The sequence below is a fragment of the Ovis canadensis genome, chromosome 2 (assembly GCF_042477335.2).
Source record: "Ovis canadensis isolate MfBH-ARS-UI-01 breed Bighorn chromosome 2, ARS-UI_OviCan_v2, whole genome shotgun sequence".
NCBI classification, from domain to species: Eukaryota; Metazoa; Chordata; class Mammalia; order Artiodactyla; family Bovidae; genus Ovis; species Ovis canadensis.
In genome coordinates, this window is record NC_091246.1 from 226,691,737 (window position 1) to 226,706,617 (window position 14,881).

Sequence of the window (14,881 nt, forward strand, 5' to 3'; positions counted from 1 at the left end):
TTGATTTTTTTCAGTGATCATCGTTTCTTGGTCATGTGTTAACAATCAAGTAACAGCAGCGGCTGCTAAGTGAAGTGGATGATGAAGGGCAAAGCTGAAGCCCAGACTCTGCCCCTTGTCTGGCAGAGCCTGAGAAGGGTGGGAAAGGGATGGGTGCAAAGGGGAACAGCCTGAGCTGCCCAGGGAGGCTCTGGGGGCATCTAATGCTGAGCACTCAGACCTGAGGGCCAGGCCGGGCTCCCAAACTATTCTGGGAATGGAAGGACTGGGGTTGGGAGAAGACATGACCTTCCCACTGTGAACTCACCCACCTCTCCACTTAGGCATGAGCTTAAGAAAAAAGAAAAACAGACTTGAAATCCAGTCTCCATGAGCTCTCCCAGGATCTGCGGCCTCCTCTACCTGTATCCTAACTTCCCCGCCTGTTCTGCTGTCAGAGGTTTAAGCCAGGCCTGAATCCCCCACCCCCCAACCTCCAAATAAGTAAAATGGAATGAGCTTGAGTGAAAAATCCACTTTAATAATCCAGCTTCAGCTCAGCTGAGAACTTCCCCTCTCACGTGTGAGAGAAGTCTCTGCAGAGGCCTCAGTCTACCAGGAGGCTACGGCTCAGAGAAGGGAACAGCTCAAAGAAGCCCTAAAAGAGAAGGCAACATGGGATTTGCGCTTAGTGGAGACCAGCCTAGGGGTGCCCCGCCACTCACTGTCCACCAACACAGCCCAGCAAGAGAGAAAGGCGTAGTTGCTTCACCCACAGTTGATTGCTGTCAAAGTCTTCTCATCCCCAATCTCCTCTCCAACCTTTCATTATCCTCTAGGGGCTGATGAGGGCCCCTGAGCCTTGAGAAGAAGGGGGACCCTTCTTTTCCTACACGGTAGCACTAAGACAACCAGCCCCATGCATGGGCCGGTCAGTTGGTGATGGTGCCCAGGACTGATCTGGGTACCAGATGTGGAGGGAGCCTGGCTCCCAGTGATGGGGGAGAGGGTTCAGGGTCACCTTAAAGAGAGTGAGGGTCTGGAGCACTCCTGTGGTGCAGGCTGTCTCCCGGATGGAATGCATGGCCAGCTGGGGGCTGCCTAAATCCAGCACCCGCAGACCAAGCCGAGAAGCCAAGATAGGTCCAATGGTGGTGCCGCAGGGCGAGTCATTCCGGACCATGAGATCCTGCGGAGAGGAAGAGCCGTTCCTGAGCAACATGTATCACCTGCTTCTTAAGACCCAGGAGCAAGTCACCTTAGAACTGAGGGGCTGAAAGGAGTCTGGTACATCAGCCACTCCGACCTCCCCAAAGAGTGGATGTGACTGGTGTAAAGTCACAAGGCTGACACTAAGGCAGGCCCAAAGGACAGGATATTCTGAACTGGTCCCATTCTCTCCATCTGCACTACCACCACCTCAGTTCCGGCTACCTCATACAGCCTTTCACGTAATCCATTCCCCACACAGCACGCAGGGGGACTGGAAATATATATGTACCCTTTATGTCACCTTGCTTCATAACATGCACCCCCCACCCCACCCACACACAAAGAAAAGTCACTCAAAAGAAAAAAAAAAAAGAAAAGTCACTCACTAATCTTAGTGGTTTTAAAAATATAGCTATGGCAAGTTTTTAACTACTTGATTTGTATTCTGGTAAACAAAAGTAAATATATGATGGTAAATATACCATCATAATAACAATGGTAGACATCAAGGTTTTCCACATAAAAGAAAACGACAAAACCAAAGTAAGTAGTAACTGCTCTTTTTTTAAAAAATGAGAATTGCAGTATTAACTCACGATTTTTAAAATATGTACATTTTCCCTAGCTATGTCCTTAGAAATGACCCCAAAGCATTCCTCCCCCCGCCCCCACAATAATAATAAACACTCATGATGCTAGACTAGCCTCTAACATCAATATCCATCAAAAGCCACCAAGTCTGGGGAGAGAAATGAGCAAGATGAGCCTGAAATTTCCTCTTGGGCCAAAAAGCAAGACAACTACCCAGAGTCATGACAAAGAACACAGGAGTTACGTGGAAAGGACTCCCGCTGGTCAAAGTCATGACAATTTGAACGTGAAATGACACAACTATGTGGACCAGATCCACCTGAACCAATGAAAATCCATGATTCTAAATATATAACGACCATCAAAAAGAGAACCTCTTATTTGTTAGCATTTGAGGCAGCCATTAAAACACTTCACCTTGAAAACTGGTTATTAAAGGGAACAATAAGTATTTGTCCTGACTTTCCAGGAGCAACCATACTTCACAATAATCAAATGGCCCTACTGGATGGGAGAAAGTTCTACTTCACACAAGAATGATAGCTAATACATGTAAAAGGAATTAAAAAAAAATGGAGGGGGGCATTTTTTCAGTTAACACTAATGAAATTATGGATTTAGGCAAGGATTATCAATTGGTGTTAAAACTTAGCACTTGTCTGATTGATGGGAAGCTCATCACATGTACAGGTTACTGTCCGGTCAAAGGAGGAGTACCTCCCTGCAGTGGAGGGACTGAGGGCAGCCCTCCCAGTCTGGTGATCAATCTTTCTATCACTAAGGGTGAATCGCCCAGATCGTATGTGGATGATGCAACGTGAAGGACACACCTGTCACGATGTCTTCTGGCCAAAAAGGTTTAACCTGAATCCATCAAGCCTTTAGATATGAATTCTAGATTACAGGAAATACACGGGCTAGAGGCTTAAACTCAACACCACCATGAGAAAGCAACGAGAAAAATCCAAAAAGGAAGAAGACATCACATGGGATGATGAGCCTGGTTTCTTCAATAAGTCAATGTTATTTAAAAAAGAAGAACAACAAAAATAGGTGGGGTAGCTGTGCTAGATAAACCATCAGATATAACACATGGTCCTGAACTGGAAACCAAAGTGGGACAAACTGTAAAGAATGTTTTGGGGATAACTGAAAATGATCTGTGTATGAAATGAGACATAAATTTACAAAAACTAAAATTTTCTGAAATAGAAAGATGAAGAATACTGAGTGAAAGAGGAAACAAAAGATATATCCAAGATGATTTCATTTTTTTTAACAAAACGTGTGTTAAGTATATACATAGAAAAAAATCTGGAAGAGTACGTACAAATCTCTCGGGATTAATGTTTTATTTTCTCATTTCCATTTATATTTTCTAAAGCACACATGCCCTGCTTCTGCTGTAAGCTGTTAAAGAGAACCCCCCCCCCCCCCCGCAATGTCCTCCTACTGCCTTAGCAAAAGATCCGAACACCCTTCCTGCCTAGGAGGCCCAGCCAGACTGGCTCCTCCCCGTCACGCTCTCAGCCTGGCTCTACCACTGCGGCTCTGGCTGCTCCTAATGGACCAAGATCACTCCTGCCCACTGGGGGCTTTCGCCTTGGGGCTTCCCTGGTGGCTCAGACAGTAAAGAATTTGCCTGCAATGCAGGAGACTCGGGTTCAGTCCCTGGGTCAGAAAGATCCCCTGGAGAAGGAAATGGCAAGCCACTCCAGTATTCTTGCCTGGAGAATTCCATGGACAGCGGAGCCTGGCGGGCTGTAGTCCATGGGGTCACAAAGACTCAGACATGCCTGAGTGACTAATTCTCACCCTTGGGCAGGGATGCTATTTGCTCATAGCAGCCTCATTCTCAATGCTTAGGTCTCAGCTCAAATGTCACCTCCTCAGAGAGGCCTTACTGAAAATGGAACAACTCAGTTCTACAATGTGAGGTGGGGGAAGCTACAGGGGCAGAGAGAGCCCTAGGCTGGAGTTCAGGATGCCTAGTCCTGACTTATCAGGACCTCCCTGCTATGTCTATCATTGGACTACCTGGGCTCCAGCCCTTGAAACATATATTATCCTAACATGGATCTTAATCATTGCATATTTTTCCCTCCCTCCCTCTCTAACTAGATGGGCCGTTGCCAAGGCAAAAATGACAATGAGTTCAGGTTTCCTGGCCCTGAACTTCTCTTATGGAAGCCCCCAGGGCATGTAAGAGAGACACAGGGGGAGCTGGAGGTGCTGGGTGGGAAACGGTAGGACTAACTCTCTATGTACCATGAGGACACTGCACCTTTAACCCCATTTTCCAGGAGTGGAAACAAAATCAAGGGAAATTAGGAGACGAGTCCAGGGTCACAGGACTAGCATTCCGTCAGAACCAGAACTATTCCCGGCTCTGCCTATATCCAACCCCACTGCTCCTCACTCAACTAGAACCCTCCTCCACTAAAGACAGTCTACGAGGCCCCCCGTACCGGGGGACCAACTGCCTGTGCCCCCCACCCCACCGTCCCAGGCAGGGTCCACCCTTACCTGCAGGGGCACCCCGACATTGCTGGCCACCTCTCGGATCAGGGCCTCTGAAACTGCATTCGAGGCGTAGCGTTGCTTGCTGTTCACCTTGATCACAGGGCCCTGGGGAGAGGGAAACCAGGAGTTGAGAGGGAAGCAGAGATGCCTGACAGGTCCAGAGGGAACAGGACGGGGCCTGGAACCAGCCAGGCCTCCAGACACCAGAGAAGCAGGAGTGCCTCACCTTGTGGAATAAGGGCCTATGGTTCTCCTCGTGCTTGTCCCTGTAAGAGACCGAGAAGGGCCAGGGATGGCCAACAGCAGCTGTCAACACCCACCACTCGCTCACAGCAGACATCGCTAATACAGCATTCTTTCCCACCCAGCCTGCAGGACCTCAGAGTCAAGCTAAACACAGGGCTCCAGGCAGCCTCTTGCAACAGGGGGGCGGTGGAGGGGGCAGGCGGAAGTAAGTCTGTAGACAGAGCCTATTTGGATGGGTTAGGCATGACATGACTTTGACCAAGTCAGGCTACAGAGCAGTCAAAAGGAAATCCCCACAGAACCTCCTGGCAGAATGAGGAGGAAGGGGAAGGGGAGAGGTGGAGCCCCAAGCCCAGGGCTGAGCCTGAAGGCAGGTCACGCTCGTTTCCAGCTGTGTGAGGCCTGTGTGCCGGGTGCAGGAGACTCACAGGTAGTTGGGGTGCACAGCATGGGCCATGTCTGCGCTGATCATGTAGGACTTGGGGATGGCTTCCTCGAAGGCCGCCAGGTGCTGGGGCGAAGCCGAGATCCGCCGCAGCACCAGCTCCGTCAGCAGTGACTGTGCGCCCTGCGCACTCTCCGACCCCACCTGGTGACACAGAGGCCCGGCTCTGGGGGTCTGGTCTGGGGGGCTGGAGCTGGAGGCCAGGAAGAGGGGCCCACTGCCCAGAATGGCTCAGAATCTCCACTGAATCAGTGGGTGGGAATGCGGACTGTTATCAGCCACTTCCCCAACCCTATACCACTGAAAAGCTGATGGTGAGCTGGGGCCACCGTCTTTAATTCTTGGCCATCTCCAGGGCAGAAAGAGAACTGTCCAATCCACTTCCACTTCTAGCTGCCTTCCTTCTCCTCTGCCATTTGGGGTTCAGCCCAGGTGCCCCATCTCCCTGGTCAATCTTTCGTGCATGTGACAGGAGCTGCTAACCCTGACGTGTGCGGTTACAGGAAGCTGCGCAGGCATCTCAGCCGGCACCCTAACCCAAGCAGGCAGGGTGAGGACCCAGCCTGCGCCGGGCCCTGGGGCTGCTAGTGTAGAAGGGCAGAGTCCTTGTCCTCCAGGAGCTCACCACGTGGCACTCAGAGACATGGGAGGTGTCGTCACACTAGGAGCAGGTACAGGCTGAGCCAGAGGGGACAGCGAGAGCTGAGCAAGCACAGCAGTGTCTGGCTCATCCCTGGCACCTCCAGAAGAGCCCTGGCCCATGGCAGCTGCTGGACACCACTGGCTGCACAAGACTCCCGGGAGGAGACCCTCCCCAGAGCTCCCCACGCACCTCTTCATTGTCGTAGAGGGCGATCATGCGCACGTGGGGATCCGCGGCCAGGGAGGCAGGGGCTGAGCAGGAATCGATCAAGGCCTGTTGGGGGAGGGGGCAAAAGCATCATCCTCCCCACTCCTCCTTCAATAACTCAGCCCATCAACATCTGGGAGGCTCACTGGCCCACCTCCTGCTATCAAGGCCGGAGTGAAGTGGGCTCCAGCGGTCACCGGTCTGCATCTCTCAGGGTGCTGCTGGGTGGGAGGACATGTGGGGGGCCTTTTCGACGGATTAGGGAAAAGCTCCCTCTCCTCCCTCACATGCCTTCCCACACAAAAGGCAGGAGGTGTGTAAGATGGAGGAGAAGGGCTGAGAATCCCGGCAAGTCAAAAGGACCGCACAGGTCACGTAAACTAGTTGGTCTTGGCAACAACACTGAAGTCGAAAGAGGTAACTGTGATTCCATTGAGGTGACGTGACTGGCTGGCTGGCGGCGCAAGTGGCTATGAGTCCCAGGTCTGGCTCTGGTCTCAGTTACAGCCCAAAGCCTGTCTCTGAGAACAGGACGGGGTGCAAAGGGGAGTACGGAAAGGACAGAGGGAAGAGCAGGGGTGAGAGGTGAGGAGGAGGGGGAAGTGACCAGGGTAGAAAAAAGGGGGGGAATATCAATGCAACCACCCAATGAGATGCCAAGGCTCAAAGGCAGCTAGGTGGGCTTAAGCCAGGGCTTGGGGGGGAAGGCTAAAGGGAGGGGATGATACTGCTATACAGGATGCTAGGGTCTTTCCTTTCAAGCAGACCTTATCTTAAAGGAGAAGCAGGACAAGTCTCTGTGAGGCTCTGAACAACCCTTCTGTCGACCTCATCCCTCCAGCCCAGCCAGTGCAAAGATGGGGCCCAGAGGAGTGATGCTGAGGCCGCAGCATTTAGGCCTCTCCCCATGGTCCACCCGCATCAGGGGTCTTCTCATGACCCATAGGACTTGAGGTGGTCCTCCTGCCCAGTGCTCCTGGGAGTGCCCCAGCTCCTCACCTGCAGGGCACAGAAGCAGCTGTGCAGGTTGTCCAGCCGAGGGGCAAAGATGAACTCCTCGTAGGCACCACCCAGGACCTAGAAAGACACGACGGTCGTCCTGATCTTCATCCCCTCCCCAGGACTCAGCCTCTTCTCTCTGCTCCCTAGGAGCTGCATTTGAATATATCTCCTTGATTCCTTGCCCAACCTCTCCCAGCCTCTGGCCTAGAGCACTCAGCCCTCTGTGCTGAGCTGAGCAGAGGACAAAGAAGGGCCAGGCTGGAGCTGCGGGAAGGAGGGTGCAGGCCTGCAGTTCCTGACCAGTTCCTATGGGACAGGACAAGGGAGAGACCAAACAAGAAAAGGAGAATGCCAAGGGACTAAACAGAGACTAGGCGAGAAATAGAAACTTAGCAAACATGGGCGAGCATCCAAAGACACGGCCGTCTCCTATGGTCAGCAACTGGGAGAGATACAAGGACAGGCTCCAGGAAGGGGGTGGGGCGGTGCCCGTCCAGGCCTCCCGTCCTCAGCAGTTTGGAGCCAGCACAGGTCAAAGTGGACAGGGACCCCAGCAGCGGAAACTCCTTGGGAAGTTGTGGAAAGCTTACACCCCCACCCCAGACAGCCCGAGCAGACAGACCTGGAGTGGGAAACCTGCTGTTTTTGAGAACCACTGCCCTGGAAGCAGAGCGGAGTGGTCTCTACTGGGAAAACAGTGAAGTGAAAGTGAAAGCCACTCAGTCGTGTCCGACTCTTTGCAACCCCATGGACTATACAGTCCATGCAATTCTCCAGGCCAGAATACTGGAGTGGGTAGCCATTCCCTTCTCCTGGGGATCTTCCCAACCCAGGGATCGAACCCATGTCTCCTGCATTGCAGGCAGATTCTTTACCAACTGAGCTATGAGGGAAAACAGGGATGAGCATAATTGGAGGACTGGCAGAGGTGATAAGCGCTTCAGGGGGAGACATGCTGGCGCCAGCTGGGATCCCAGGGTCCCCACCCACGAGTTCCTCACCGCAGGCTGAGTGTCAGCGAGACACAGCTCCATCTCCAAGATGTCCTCAGGGCTCAGCCCCAGATGGGCGCAGAGAAGGGACGTGAGGACCGAGTGGTGCCGCTCATCCTGCAGGGCAGGGGGTGCTGAGGGGAGGGCCCACTCCCCACTCTCTTCCCTTCTCCGGAACCAATCTCTTCCCCCCTGTGCACCCCTCCCCACAAGCAGGTGGCTCTTACTGTAGCATTGAGGGGGCCTGGCTCAGGAGTCCCCTTCTCCAGCTCCTCCTGGATGGATGTGGCAAGAATGGGGACCCTGTGCGGAGACACGTGAGGGGGGCATGGGGGGAGGGCTGGAGGGCACAGCCAGGTGGGACACCCTGCATCAGGACCCAGTGCTCAGGCATCCCCTGATGGGGAACTGCCCCGGTCCCTCAATTCCCAGCTCCCTCTTAGCAAAGCAGAGCTTTCAGGGCCCCTGGACATCACTGGGTCCGTGGGGTAGAACCTGATTGTGGCCACCGTTAGGGAGTGGTCTCCCAGATCCCAGCAGGACCCCCCACCATCACCCATGCCACACCCTCCCCAGCTCCAGGCCACCATCGCCTTCACCCCATCTCACAAGTGCATCTCCATGTTGGGCCCAAAGTTCTCATTGACGTTTCTCTGCAGATGGATGGCCAGGTGCGGGATGCGAAGAATGGGCCTGTCCACATGCACCAGCCGCTGCTCCAGCCGGCCTGAGGTAGGGCACTGTGGCCAAACAGGCAGGGTCAGCCCAGGTGGCGGGCCCCTGCATCCGCAGCTGGTTAAATCCCCTACCTTGCCCAGACTAACCAAGGTGGTCCTCTGACCCGGGCTGCCCCTTCCCGCTTTCCCTGGGGGGCTCTCTGCAGGTTCCCTGAAGGGAGGTGACAGTCAGCCTTCAGGCAGCTGAAGCTCAGGGCCTCCCAGATCCAACCCCAGGCCCCACCTTGACAATGACACGTCCAGCCAAGGTCAGGTCACGGTCAAACCAGGTGCTCCAGATCCCACCACCGTAGGTCTCCACGCCAACCTGCTGGAAGCCCACCTGGCTGCGGCGAGAGCGCCGTTTCACCTGAGTGGGACAGTGGGGAACAAGAATTCAGAAAAGGCCAGGCGGCATGGTTTGGTGCTGAGAGGATGGGTAGTGTGACACAGAAGGGCCCCAAGTGTGGAGGAAGGAGCTGACAAGTTTTCTTCTCTGTACACCCCCTGATGCCTCCCCTCTCCCAGGCAGCCCCACTTCCTTACCCGGAGGCAGGGGCTGTCTGTGTGGGCCCCAATGAGGCTGAAACCATTGCCGGGAACGTACTGGCCCCCCACAGCAAATGCGATGATGGTGGAGGAGTTCCTGGTCAGGAAGTACTGGGGTGGGGGTTTATAGCTGGATTAGCCAGAGGACAGGACTTCGAGCCCCAGCCCAGGTTCCTACCTCTCCGCCCCCACCCCACCCCCAGTACCTTGCTCTCCGGCTTGATATCCCAGCTCTCGGTCTCCTTGAGTTCATGGAAGCCGGCCTGGAGGAGGCGGCTGCGGCACTCGGCCACCGCTATAGGGAAGGAACCCTCTCACGGTTGATAGAAGCCGGGAGGAGGCACACCGGCTCCCCACCCGCCCCCTGCCCTGGTCACTCACCGTGGAAAGGAGAGGGGCTCCTGTTGACGAACTTGAGCAGTTCCCGGGCCGCGGCCTGCACCGCCTCTTTGCGGGCCCTGCCGCTCATGGCCACCTAGAGGACGGGGGTCGCTCATAAGCCTACGAGGTCTAGGACCCCTGACCCATCTTGGCTTTGGGAACCTCCCCAGCCAATCCCGCCGAGTGAGGGCTCGCAGGCTCAGACCTCGGCTTCCGCCCCTTTCCCCACACCAAGAGACGCCTAAAGCCGGGTTCCAACCCACCGGGAACTACTGCAACCCTCCCGCTGCACTCCCCGCCCAGCTGGTCCCAGACGGCCCGCCCCCTAATCCGAGTTTCCGTCCGGCCCCACCAAGTCCATCCCCATGTGACTGACCAGCTGGAAATCCCGGTCAGTTCCCAAACTCTGAGCTCGCAATCAGAGGCCCCTAACTCTGAGCCGGCCCTTACACCACGTACGTGACCCCACCCCGGAACCAAAGCCCTGTCCCCTAGGGAACACCCGACCTGGGTCTCACCCCTGAACAACCCGGGAAGGTAAAGTCACTTGGGATCAGACTTTCGGTTTCGTTTAGGGTCGGGGGGAGCCCCCTACGTCAGCAAGCGCGCTGCTGAGCTTGGACCCGAGCGGGCACCTGGCCGGGTCTAGGATCGAAGTTCGTCCGGGACGAACAGAGGCCACCTACCTGCATGGCCTTACGTGCGGGCCTGCGTCCCTGAGCCCTGCCCCTGCGCACAGCCCGCCCTGACTCCCGCCGCTATAGCCCCGCCCCGGCCCTGAGGCTCGCCCCGCCCCGCCCTCCGCCCCTTCTACGGGGGTGGCGGACGCCCTCTGCCGACCTGGAGGTGCTAGGACAGCCTGGAACCGCCTGCCCAATTCTTTCACCCCCAAGCCCCAAGTTAGGGAGTCCGGGAGAAAACGCCTCCACCAGCTCACCTGGTCACCTGGGTGTTGTACAAAGTGCTCTCTCTCACCACAGGCACTCTGGTGATAATAAAAGCAACATGGTTAATGTTCATGGAGCGTTGACGATAAGTTTTAGTTTTATAATAAAGGTTAATGCGCTAGGTAGTTTAATCTTCATTGCCCTTTCAACTTTATATCTTTACTGTCCCTGGTCAGGGAACTAGATCTCAAAAGCAGCTGTGAAGGGAAAAAAAAGGACAGAAAACGACAAACTCCATATATTCTTGTAGGCAATTCCAATATTCCTATGTCAAGAGTGGTAAGTAGCAATTTTTAAAACCCAGGAACACATTTGGTCATAATGACCATCATTTTAAAATCTACAATCAATGCTGCAGAGGGTGTGGAGAAAAGGGAATCCCCTTACACTGTTGGTGGAAATGTAAATTGGTCTATCCACTAGGGAGAACAGTACGGAGTTTCCTTAGAAAACTAAAAGTAGAGCTAACATATGGTATATGCCCAGCAATCCCACTCCTGGGCATATATCTGAAGAAAATCATATTTCAAAAGATACATGGGACTTCTCTGGTGCTTCAGTGGTTAATCAGACTCCGCCTTCCAATGCAGTGGATGTGGTTTTGATCCCTGGTCGGGAACTAAGATCCCACATGTTGCAGACAACTAAGCCTGTGCCACTACTCAGCAACAAAAAGATTCCACATGCCGCAACTAAGACCCGGCACAGCCAAATCAGTATTTGAAAAAAAAGAGAGAGAGACAGAAAGAGAAAAGATACATGCATCCCAGTGTTCACTGCAGCCCTACTTCCAATAGCTGGGACATGGGTGCTACCTAAATGTCCATCGATGGACAAACAAAATGGATAAAGAAGATGTGGTACATATATACAATGGAATATTACCCAGTCATAAAAAACCGATAATATAATGCCATTTGCAGTGAGAAGGATGGACCCAGAGATTGTCATACTTAGTGAGGTAAGACAGAGAAAGACAAATATATGATATCACTTATATGCAGAATCTAAAAATATGCTACAAACCAACTTATTTACAAAACAGAACTAGAGTCACAAATGTAGAAAACAAACTTATGGTTCCCAAGGAGGAAGGAGGGGAGGGTAGGTTCAGAGATTGGGACTGACATATAAACACTACTGTATATAAAACAGATAATAAGCACCTACTGTATAGCACAGGGAACTCTACTCAGTACTCTGTAATGATCAATATGGGAAAAGAATCTTAAAAAGGAGCATATATATGTATATGTATAACTGATTGACTTTGCTGTACAGCAGGAAGTAACCAACATTGTAAACTATACTCCAATTTTTACTGGAGTATAGTTAACATTAAAAAAAAAAAAAAAGGAAAAACCCAGGTCCTTGCTTAGCCATTGATTCTGATCAGGACTCTTGGTGGTCCCTAGCTTCAACATAGGGGCCAATTACCAGGGGTGTTATAAACACTCCAGGGATTACAGGTTGATGGAGCAACCTGCTGTTTATGTACTGGAGTAGGAATGTCAAGGGAGTGAGGAGTAGTTGGAAAGATCCTGCAGTCCTCAATTCAAAGGAATAGATACTGCAATGTCGTATTCAGGAATATGGGCTTCCCTGGCAGCTCAGCTGGTAAAGAATCCACCTCCAATGCAGGAGACTGTGGTTCAATTCCTGGGTTGGGAAGATCCCTTGGAGAAGGGATCGGCTACTCACTCCAGTATTCTTGGGCTTCCCAGGTAGCTCAGCTGGTAAAGAATCCACCTGCAATGCAGGAGACCGTGGTTCAATTCCTGGGTTGAGAAGATTCCCCTGGAGCAGGGCATGGCAACCCACTCCAGGATTCTTGCCTGGATAAGCCCCACGGGCAGAGAAGCCTGGCAGGCTACAGTCCATGGGGTTGCAAAGAGTCAGATCCAACAGAGCGACTGAGCACATTCAGGAATATACACGCTAGGTGACGGGTTAAATTCATGGCGTTCCCTCATCATTGCCTGTAATGCCATGATGTATAAAAATTCACTGCTGAGTGGGACATGAAGAGAATATTCTTGCTCTCTGAGGAGCCAGGCTGGCTACTGGTGAAGGAACACATTCAAGGACAGTGACAAGAGCAAAAACAGGGATGTAAACAGGGTAAGGGAGGGAGACTTAGCTCAGAACTCGTTAATGTTCTGATCTCAAGGAAGAGCACTTGTTCACAACAATTGCAAATCAACTATACTTGAATAAAAAATAAATAAATGAAACAATTCAAATGAAAAGTAAAATGTATCATGTTTTTTAAAAAAGTACACTTTAATGTGAGCATTTCGAATATCAATAAAAGGCAATACTTAAAAAGTGAGAGAAAATGTTTGAAAAATTGAACATCCAGTCTTAATAAAAACAAAATCAGGGAATTCCCTAGTGGTCCAATGGTTAGGACTCCACACTTTCACTGCCAAGAGTGCAGGTTCAAGCACAGCCAAATGAAAAAGGACCACCAAAAAACCAAACAAACAAAAAAACAAACAAAATCCTGTTAAGAAACGAGAAGAGAAAGGATAAAGACTGTTTTCCAGAAATCTATAGCAGACATTAGTGGGGAAATACAGAAGTATCCCTGTTCAAATCAGAAGCTGATGAGCTGTTATCACTGGTAATCAATGTGGATCCGAAGTCAGAGCCAGTGCCAGAAAACGATTTTATATGTAAAAGCACAATCTGTCTCTATTTGTGGATTATATAATTACCAAGGGCTTCCCTTGTGGCTCAGCTTGTAAAGAATCCGTCTGAAACACGGGAGGATCTTGCTTTGATCCCTGGGTTGGGAAGATCCCCTGGAGAAGGGAATGGCTACCCACTCCAGTGTTCTTGGCCTGGAGAATTCCATGGACTGCATGGGGTTGCAAAAGCCAGACAGGACTGAGCAACTTTCACTTTCACTTTCGTAATTACCAAGACAATAAACTGACGGAGCTATTAGAACTGGAAGAAGGGGTGGCCTGATTTGAAAAATCATCGGCTTTCCTGTACAATAATCAAACAGAAAATAAATCATAAAAAGGTCCTATTTACCAGAACAAGAGAAACTGTTAAATTACTAGGAATGAGCATCTGTGTGACCCAATCTCAAGTAGCCAGGGAAATGCACGTTAGAAGTGAGATAGCATTTTTGATTTGTCAGATTAGCAAAAATGAAAAAGATTGGCAATATCAAATGCAGGAGAAAGCCTGGGGTCATGTATGTCTTTCTACCCAATTCTGCGGTAGAAACACTCCCTATGGCTGATTCTAGACTGCCAACATGAACTGAAAGTGGAGTTGAGAAGGAATTTGGGAAAGCAAACCATTGTGTAGATTTCTACCAAACGGATGCAAATAGACACAAATAACCTCAGGAACATAGATTTGTAGTAAAATAATTAAGAAAGTGATGATTTTTTAGTATTTATAACCTCTGTTTTAATATAATTTATTTGGTTGTAAGTTTATATAATTTCATTTTTAATGATTGCTATGTTTAACAATAGGATCACAAAATTCCTAGAAATTTGACAGTCAGTTCTTATGAGCTGGTCCAAGCTGACTCTAACACACCACTTCACCCATCCTCTACACCTGCGTTCTGCAAGGTGTGATTGGTTGACCTGGGAATTTTCCAGAAATTCAGAATCTCAGGGCTTACCCCAGATCTACCAAATCAGAGCTGCATGTTAACGAGATCCCTAGATGATTTGTATTCACATTAAAGTTTGAGACAAAATGTTTCAGAGTACCTTGTGGCACTAAGAAACGATGTGAGGTCAATATTTACGTATTATGATAGGGAAAAAGTACCAAATATACTGTTGAGGGAGGAAAAGACCAATTTCCAGAATAATGTTTATAGGACAAGAATATTTTGGTAAAACTCACACAATGAGCTAAATTTCTAGATTTTATATAAATATGTATGTAAATTCATGGCACTGTGTTTGGAAGGAGAGTGGCCATCTCTGGATAAGGAAATGGCATTGGGTGTGAAGTGAAGAGTCAAGAAGGGACCTCATCTATCCAAAAAAATGTCTCTGAGAATCAGTCTTGCCTTCAGCCTCCTCAAGAAAATCTTCCCCACTAGCCCTTATCTGGTGTTTACAATGCTACCATTTCTTATTTTTAGTTTCGGTTGAACAACTATTAAAGTGCAAATGCCTGTGTGTTAACACAGCAATCTGTTACACATTTCAGTGTGACTTAATTTGATATGTGTGTCCTTTCTGATCAGTTTATGAGAGATGGCTTCTAAGTAGTAATTTGTCACATAATACATTTGGGATAGAGAAGACCAAAGCAATGCTGTAGGGAGAAGGCATTTAGAGTGACTGAGTGTGTGTGTGTGTGTGTGTGTGTGTGTGTGTGTGTGTGTCCTGCCCTGTCTGCTAAAATGGATGCAGTGAGAAGCTAAATCAGAAGATCTTGATTTCCTGATGCTAAGACCG

At 50.5% G+C, this 14,881-nt stretch overlaps 1 protein-coding gene across 4 annotated transcripts; it reads right to left on the minus strand.

Annotated features, from left to right (window-relative positions):
• Window positions 1–499: 499 nt before the first annotated feature.
• On the minus strand, window positions 500–10,282 carry DNPEP (aspartyl aminopeptidase). Of its 4 annotated transcripts, none has more exons than XM_069574608.1 (15): window positions 10,173–10,282; window positions 9,487–9,580; window positions 9,312–9,400; window positions 9,103–9,216; window positions 8,801–8,926; window positions 8,450–8,580; window positions 8,068–8,143; window positions 7,850–7,957; window positions 6,846–6,923; window positions 5,829–5,912; window positions 4,980–5,140; window positions 4,532–4,571; window positions 4,309–4,410; window positions 1,001–1,168; window positions 500–637 (listed from the first exon to the last, which is right to left on the minus strand). In XM_069574608.1, the coding sequence occupies exons 1-15, from the start codon at window positions 10,176–10,178 to the stop codon at window positions 587–589; spliced, it is 1,428 nt and encodes a 475-aa protein (XP_069430709.1). In that variant the 5' UTR covers window positions 10,179–10,282; the 3' UTR covers window positions 500–586. The 4 variants fall into 4 exon arrangements, with proteins under 4 accessions (XP_069430709.1, XP_069430710.1, XP_069430711.1 ...); XM_069574609.1 differs by having other exon boundaries at window positions 10,005–10,184; XM_069574610.1 differs by lacking the exon at window positions 10,173–10,282 and adding an exon at window positions 9,863–10,002.
• Between the last annotated feature and the right edge of the window lie 4,599 nt (window positions 10,283–14,881).